A 9,184-nucleotide genomic window follows, 5' to 3' on the forward strand; every position below is an offset into this window, starting at 1 on the left:
TAATCTAACCACTCTGGTCTTCCCCGTTGGACAAACAATAACCTGTCATCCCTCTTTCCAGAAGCCGCTGAGAAGCAGCGTGTGGACTTTAATAATATCACTGTAAATAATAAACACTGTTCTTTTGTACTTCCCCTGTGTCTGCCTCGTTCTGGGTCTCATAACATCTGGGTTCCCCGCGCAATCGTAACATATATATATATATATATATACACATATATACATACATATATATACACATATATACATACATATATATACACATATATACATACATATATATACACATATATACATACATATATATATATATATATATATATATACACACACACACACGTACATATACACACACACACATACAGATATGTACATCCACACACACACATATTAAACTTAACTACTATTCACTACTACAATAGTAAATATTAAAATGGACTACTACTTACTACTACTAGTTGTGTACATAATTTTGTTCCATGTCATGTGCCACATCAGATGATAATGACAATAAAGTTTACTTGAACTTGGTCTACTGTATCCCTACTTCGTGATTTTTCATTTATCGTGTGTGTGGGGGTCCCTAAATCCCACGATAAATGAGGGACTACAGTATATCCATATTTAAACAAATACTGAATCTGACATTCTGCAGGCATTTGGACATATAATCCTAGCTGTCTTTAGTCAAGTCAAGGTTCTTTGTCATTTGCACCACATGTCGTACATGTGGAGAAACAAAATTGTGTACTCGGGGTCCTGGTTACATCCAACATATGTATAAAATGTAAAAGAAAAACAATAGTAAGATCTAAGATATGAACTAAGAAATATGTTAAACTAAAAATACACTAAGCACAAATAGTACAAAAAGAAAACCTTTACAGGGCAAAAACGGATTGAAATGAATTCAAAAGTACATAAGGGAAAAAAAACAGCAAAACAAGATAATTACATGTGGAAAAGCGTTATGATGTGGAAACGCTGATCTGTAACTGCAGGAGGGCACAGGACATGTGTCAGTCATATGTCATATGGAATCTTGGCTCAATTTATGTTAATAAGTATGTTGAATAATTTAATAATTGTATTGTTTCTAACAATTTAGTATTAAAACACAAGAAACACAAGGTCAATGGAAGTTTTTAACAGAATAAAACTGTTTTGATGTGTATTTGCTTTATTATATCAATTGCTTACCCTCAGCAGTGTGCAGGTGCTTTGGATAGGAGCTTTGGCCAGCAGCTGGCAGGTCAGGTCAAAGTAAGATTTGGGCTGAATGTCAGACAGAGGGACTGCAGAAGAAACTAAAGAGCGTAGACCTTGGCTGGCAGCCCAAGATCGTAGCTCCTCCACAGTCCGCCGGTCCTCCTCGTCCAAGTGGAAGGATTTGCTACAAGTCCAGGGCTCCACAGGTTCACCCACCGATCCATTGAATGTGACCACAGAGAAACCAAACGTGTTGATCAGAGTGATCGAGTTGTTGAACAACTTAGCCTGTGAAAAAAAATACAATAACATTTTATTTAACACTGATATAACATTGTATAAAATGTAATATAAACATGTTCAATAAAATTTAATTCAGTATTTTATACATTATATAATTTTATACATTCATAATTCACTTATTTTTGAATTGATCAAGCCTCCCGGATGGGAAACGAAACATTTTCAGCTTCAGAATAAAAGTCCAGTTGTTTTTTAACCTTTTTTTTGGAATGTAAAAACTAACATATTGTAAGTAATTTAAACATCCATAGCAAGCTTGTAGTGGTCTATCAGTAACGTTTTGAGCTGAGCTCTAGGCCCCGCCCGTCTCTGGCTGAATGTAGGCCTGGGGCGTCTCCCAGCTGGAGATGATTTGATGATCAGAGGAGTTTGAAGGTGTTCACTAACAGGACAGCAAGAAGCAAACAATGTCGGAGAGAAGTGCTGAGAGAATTTTAATGTGGGAAAATATACTGCAGATCTGAGGCTTGGTTCAAGAAAAAAAAGAGGAAGAAGGAGCTGGACACATTGCCTACGATCTGAGAGATAGTGAAAAAAACAATGGTGTGATTTGAGAAACCGATTTCTGAGAGCTTATGACACAAGATATCATGGTTCACAGTGTCAAAAACTTTAGACAGGTCTAAGTAAAGTTTTGCACAATAATCCTCTGCACCTAGTGCTTCAATGACATCAACAGCATCATTATTCAGCTTCCGGCTCTGGTTTGCTTGGGGAAGACACTTGAAAATATGCTCTGCTCTACTCTGAGATAATTTAACAACACTTTATACGATTCACACTTAGTATAAAATGTTTTTTGCTGTTCTTTAAACTGCTGGTTTCATATGCTGGTTGTTTGTTGGTTTTACACTTTATTTTAGGTATTTTTTTACTTACATGATCTGGCAGCGTTGTGCTAACTGCTAAGTGGATTCAACGCACACAAAGCTGAGATAAAGATCATCAATCAGGCGAGTCGCCCTCGTTTCAAACTGTGTTTCTCTTTTTCTTAACTTTGTTGTAGTGCTTCCTTGCTGGTTCTTGTTTTGTGCCTTACGTGTTTATGAGTTATGTGAATCACTGCTGCGAGGTTCTACAGTGGTATGCTAAGCTAATCAGATTAGTTCGGATTGTCTCGAATTGAACTCACAAAGCTAAGATCAAGCGAGTTGCCCATGTTTAAACTGTGTCATTTATTTTTTCTGCCCCTTGTTGATTTTTGCTGTATTCTATTTGTTTTTAGAGTGGAGGGAGCCAGTCTCATGGTGCTGCATTGTGCTGTTGTGCTGGGCCTAGCGAGCTGCTGACTTCAACGCACCCAAAGCTGAAACCGTATCATCGCTGAGAGACTGCCTGCCACATTGCTTGAGCAACCCCAACTTTAACTTAATTCATTGTGATCTTTATCTTTCAGGACTTCTGGTTTTTATTAGTGTATTAAGATCTGCTAGTTCTTACTAGCCTTAGCTAAGCATGGCTTCGGGTTTCATAACGTGCATTGTGTGCCAGATGTATAGCTATAACACTACCTTGTTTGAAGATAATGGTACATGTATCAAACGTTTTGCTATGCTGACTCTGGAGGGGAGGCTGTCTGGAAGCTCGACTCTGTGCTTTTGAAAAACCATTAACTAGCCAAGAGCCCGTAGGCTGTACAGAGCCACTAACGCTAGCTCACGTTAGCAGTCAAAAACCAAAGGCCAGCTGGGTGACAGCCCAAGGTAAACTTAATGCAAAAACGAAGTCCCCGGTTCATCATCGACCCGTTCACGTTTCAAATGTTTTGAATTTTTTTCTTCCGCTTTGAATCACATTTCAAATCAGTTTCTTCCCCTCAACAATCCAGAACCACAGGCCCGCAAGATATCGGCCCAAACTAAGCTTATAGCAAAGGTCACTAAAAGGTGGACTCCGGTCCAGATCCAGACCAAAATGATGTCTCATGCAGACCCAATTCCAGCAAGTGAACACTGGCGCATCCTGGATGTAGCATCCTGGCTGTCGCATCCTGGCTGTCGCATCCTGGCTGTCGCTGCTCATTGTGCTTTTTTTTTCTTGTTTCTGTTTTATTCAATCCTTCCTGTTGTAGTGGACTAGGCCTGATGTCAAAACTGACCAGATGGACAGAAACTGTCATTTCATTGATTTGAATCCAGAAATACAGGTTCACCCATCCTGAGACTTTCTTTCTTGAAAATTCAAGTGAAAGAACACTCTCTTTTCTATTATCATTACTATTTTACAAATGTTGATAATCAAAGTGTCTTAGTTCAAACCATTTTAGATGTTGTAGTGAACTAATCAATTTTATTAACTGTGAAACAGTGTAATGATTTTTTAATCCTCATGCAAAGTTAGAATTCATGTTAAGGCCTGTTACAGAGTAATCATGCATTTTCTGATTTCTGTCTTTGAATGAGCAAGTGTGCGTTTTCCAAGGTCAGGAGTCGAAGCAGACATGTGTTGGAACAACTGTCTTGTTTACATCCTCTCAGACGTAAACAGAGAAGTTGGCACCTGTTTCTCCAAACTCGCCAAAACAAAACTCTCTCTCTGTCTCTGAGAACAGTTTTAATCTGTTCCATAACAATTCTTGCTGTTTTCTGACTTCTAGTAACCTCTTACGTCACAAACCACACCCCTGTCTGGTTGATATTGACCAATCAGGAACTATCAAATATACCGGAAATAGAGCTCTTTAAAATGCCGGTACTTCCTGGTTCTCCAGTCTGAGAAGTTCTGAGATGTTCGCAGTTCTGTGAAGTCGTTTGGGAGAACAGAAGTCCAGCCATGATAAGGCTCTTCCGAGTTTGGATTATAACATCTTCCACCTCTGAGTGGAACTTCTGAAGGACTCCACTCATGTGAAGTCCACTTGCTGAGGTGAGCTTGTGTCGGACGGAATCTCGTCACTACTTCGGACGAGTCACAGCCATCCTATGGAGACGCTGGACAGGTAGCGTAACTGGACTTCGTATCTGCTGATTCATCTTCAGAGAGGTAATGAGTCAAGTTTACTACCAAGCGTACCGAGGAAAAGCTGGGTTCGAATGGAGAGTGTCGGTTCTGGTCAACACTCCCCCTCACACACCATCTTTTACTTCCTTTAAACTCCATCTTTCCATCTTTAAACTCTCCTATCTGCTAAAATCATTACAGATAATTTTTAGAAATGTCTGAAGCAAAGTTCTCATCCACCGCCGTGTGGATAATTGATCATAATTGTACAGTTTTCATTAATGTCTGTGGTGAAGCAACGGAAAATCATGGCCGTATGGTTTTCCTGGTTGTAAAGCTGATTGATTATGTTGTTATTCTCATATTCTGCCAAATTAATGTAAATGTTTGATGTTAAACTTTGATTCTGTAAAATAAATGACCACATTAATTTTGATGGGTCAAAGATAAATGACGTCTCACGCTACATTTCATTAAATTCAATGCACGTTTTATTCAGTCCAGAAAAATGAAGAATCCGTTTTAATTGATGAATATATCTCAGCATCTGTTCATCTACATTTGGTGGCCCGTGACGTGTTTATAAATGGACTGTGTATTCGTGTAAAGATTGATTTTACGTGTTGGCATGAAGAAAAAGTGCAGAGAATTAGCTGTGTTGAACGCAGCGTGCTGAAGCTGCCGCTTGGAGCTTGACTCTGCATGTTTACGCTGGCAATGTTTTGAAGCTGAAATTGTGAGTCATATGTCTTTATGAAAGCTGAAATTGTACATCTGTTGTGTAACATAAGCTGGGTTTGAGTTAAAACGCTTTATTCTGTTTAAACTGGTCCAAACAGACAGAGGTTCTGTTGGTTCCGGCTCGGTTCTGAGAAAGATCGAACGAGTTGTTTTAAATGGATGGAGAAACGTTTTAAAGACTGGACAAAGTCTCAGCTAAGCTCAGAGTTTATTGATTACATTTTTAACAGGAAAAAGTGCATTTTGACAGTTTAAAAGACGAAAAAGTTGACGGACTTGTTCAGATCAATCTAACATGCTAGCTGGGGAAAACGCTGCGTGATTGGTTGAATTAGCTGCCGTGGAACGCTCTCATTGGCTGAGAGACGTGTCAGTCAGTGACCCGGAAATGAAAACTCGTTTTCATAGGGAATAAAATCTGCTTTTTAATAGCTGAAAAGCGCTTTAAAGTTGATTCTGATACGATGCTTCGTGTCTTCGAAGCATAATCGCTGAAATTTCGCCACGTTTGAGTTTAAAATCCGTCATTAAATGATGTTTTTGAACAACGCTAGCGATGCTAATTTTAAGCTAACAGCTAACGACCGGATGAGTGACGTGTCACGTCACTTCCTCCATGTCGGAAATGAGCTCGGTTGCAACCGTAGCCTTTGCTGTGCTTAAAATCACTAATTAAAACTTGCCACATGTCCCTGAAAACTCATTGTTCATGCAAAAAAGTCATGCTTGTTGAAAAAACGCCAAGTTTACGCTTCAACCGTTCAGAAATGTTGATTTTAACCGAGTTTAGCCGAAGCTAACTTTAAGCTAAGCGGCTAACAACAGGATGTCAACCGAACGTCACAGGAAGTCGTCATAGACTCCTGCTGGTAGGAAGCTAAACACTGCCCCCTCCTGGGAAACTTGAGATCACAGTTTCACTTCAGTTTTAGGTTTGAGTGAAATTAAGCCTATTTCTTTCTGTAAGGCATTTTTGAGTTAATAAACGTTCCTCCAAGCTGAATAATCACTGTTATCTTGCATTTAAAAAGTAATTAAGGTATTTATGCAAAAAGGGCATTTACCAGGACATTTTTCATTCACTGAATTCCTCAAACAGGAGGTACAAAATGAAAAATTAGAAACTTTTTAAAAGATACGGTTCAAATATTCACAGAGTTGAAAAGTTTACTCATTTGCTGGAGAGTTTAATACACGTTTAATTGCAAAATCACTAAATAAGAGTAAACTTATCAGGAAAAAGAAACTTTTCTGTTTAAGTTACCACCTAAAAATACATCTTCCTATTTAATTTTAAATAGAGGATGAGACAGGAGGACAGGAGTAATAAAAGTTTTTCTGAAGAAAGACTAATTAATCCTGACACATCATCAATTTTATTTTTCTGTACACCAACTGGTTCTATGAGTAACTGTAAAATAGCAAATTTCTGGAACAGAACGGTTTAAAAAGTGTCTTTAAACTGATTTGCTGTGAGACTTTTTAGAAAAATTACAGGTTTATTAAAAAAATTCAGTGCTTTAGAGTAAAGTACACTAAAAAGAGCTTGGTAATCTAGTATCTGTTAAGAAATAAGCACATAAAAAGTAACACTGCCGGAGAAGCATTTACTTAAATATTCATGAATTGGGGTAAAACCTGAGACAGGTGCTCACATTTGAATAAGTGGACTTATAACGGTACTTTTGTGTAAACCCAAAGCTAAAATAGTGTGAAACTCATTGACATTTGAATACAATTATTTACCTGTAAAATATCTGAAGCTGGCAATTGTTTTATCCGGAAAAAGTGCTGAACGGTGAATAACCATGATAGGTGTCAGGGAAAAAGACTTTGATCCTTATGGGATGAAGGACTGTCTGGAATATGCGTTGAAGCTGCTGAAAGCACCCTTACATCCATATATTGAACAGGCGGACAGCATGAACCCAAAAGAGTTATTGGACAATCTGATGGAGGTTGCAGAAAGTGTTACCTCTACAAAAATTTCAATGTCAAACTATGAAAAGCTGGCTAAAATGGCAATGTTGCTGAAAGAATCTTACTTTGCATTAAGACGGGATCACGTCGTGACACTGTCACAAGTTTCTCGCTGCGAAGGCGAAATAGATGTGCTTAAAAAAGATCTGGAAGAACTCAGAATTGATAAAAAAGCATTACTGGGGCTATATAGGCGTTTACAAAGTGAATGTCAAACCTCCCAGGAACGCTTAAAAGCATGTGAGGAGAAGCTAAGAGTAGCAACAAATAAAAGTTCTGACGTGGGGCGAGGTGGTCTGGAATCCGGAGAAGACCTTGAACAGTGTCGGGATAATACACCAAAACCTCCAAAGATCTTTTACTCACCTGGTGCTTTTAGACTCATCCAACCACCCTCACCTAAAGTGGTAGGAACAGACCTGAACAGGTCTCCTCCACAAAACATGCAACAGAGTGCATGGAAACTTCCTCTTTCAATGGATGTTCTGCTAAAACTCTCAAAATATGTACAACGCTTTGTACCTGGACCGATGGGTTCAACTGGAACAAAAGCGTACCTGAAAGATCTCGAATTCAGATTGAAAGATTATCCTAATGCTACGGTTGAGGATAAGATCAGTCTGATACGGCTCACTTCGGACAGAGAGGTATTCACCTTCATCGAGCGTCTACCTGATGCAACGAGAAAGGAGTACAACCTTCTGTGTGAAGCTTTGATCAGAGAGTACGACCCCTGCACGGGACCTGCTGGTTTCCCAGCCGCTGACAAGGTCAAGCAGGGAAAGAATGAACATCCAAAAATCTATTACAAAAGAATCTTCCAAGCTTATTTTGGTTACAGAAATGAAACCGGAATGGAGGAAGAAGAAATTTTTAAATATGTTTTCAGCAAAAATCTCCACACTGACATACGCATGTCAGTACAAATTATGGCAAATTTCAGAGAAAAATCCATAAATGAGATTAAACAGTGTGCTGTGAATGTGTTTGAGGTGTGTTCTCATGATAAGACGCCCATAGAGGTGTTTCCTGGTATAAAGGTTAAACCCCACTCCCTAGAAATGGAAGGAAGGCGTGCGACGCCACCTCCTCCTAAAACAGGCGAGAAAAGGCAGTATTTTCAAACTAACAAACCACGTGATGAAGGTGCACGCTAGGACAAAAAGGCTCCTCTTTCAGAGGATGAACGTGATTATCGTAAATGGGACATGCGTAGGACGCAAAGATATGGGATCCAAGAGGACCCATATTATCAGGGGATGTCCAAAGAGGAACCCCTAAAAGACGTACCTAACCGCCCCCCACCTCGGACGAAACGTCCCGAGGCGATAAAATCACAAAGGTCCCAGGAACAAGGCCCTAAACCTCTGAGCTCGGAAGAGACAGAGGAAATACAAAGGTTTTTAGAAACTTTGATACACGCTGAAATGGGAATCCAACCAGGAGCACTATGTAGTGATGCGATCGCTACTAACTCTGAAGGCGCGAATGACAACATTACAGATGTCGGTGAAACACACTAAGACATTGCTGTTGTTGCCTCCAAGAACCCCTCATCGGACGAAGGGGGGATAAACTCACACACAAACGATGATGAGTCATCGCAAGCTGAAAACTCAGAACCTGACTTTCATGATTTTGAACTAGGCATTCCAGTTCTGGGAGGACTCCCAGATAATCTGGTACCGAGTCAAGAAACTGGGCCAGTTCGGTTAACAAAACCAACACAGGCCACAGCTCTTTTCTCAAACAATGACGTCGACCAAGGACCACAGACCTATGGTGTCTTACCCATAGACAGGTCCGACGACTCAGAAAAGGTTTCGTTGAAGCTCCCCACGGAGCAAGAACCCTTAACAACCTCATCACAGATTGAACAGGTGGTCGCCCAAGCCGACACTCTGACATCTGATGAAGAAAGAGACAACACTCGCCAACTTCTTTTAAAATATGAAAAGTCATTGTCAACTGACCCAGACATCACCCAACTTCAAAAGTTGGATGATCCTGC

The 9,184-nt window shown here is 39.7% G+C and overlaps 1 protein-coding gene across 1 annotated transcript in view; it reads right to left on the reverse strand.

Moving 5' to 3' along the window:
* pot1 (protection of telomeres 1 homolog) overlaps positions 1 to 9,184 on the reverse strand; it is a 213,094-nt gene that overhangs the window by 71,231 nt on the left and 132,679 nt on the right. Inside the window, exon 7 of the mRNA XM_037683052.1 lies at positions 1,201 to 1,497. Within this exon, the coding sequence (XP_037538980.1) occupies positions 1,201 to 1,497 (297 nt within the window). The remainder of the gene's footprint in view (positions 1 to 1,200; positions 1,498 to 9,184) is intronic.

This window comes from Nematolebias whitei, chromosome 10 (assembly GCF_014905685.2).
Source record: "Nematolebias whitei isolate Nwh7 chromosome 10, NemWhi1, whole genome shotgun sequence".
Classification (NCBI taxonomy): Eukaryota; Metazoa; Chordata; class Actinopteri; order Cyprinodontiformes; family Rivulidae; genus Nematolebias; species Nematolebias whitei.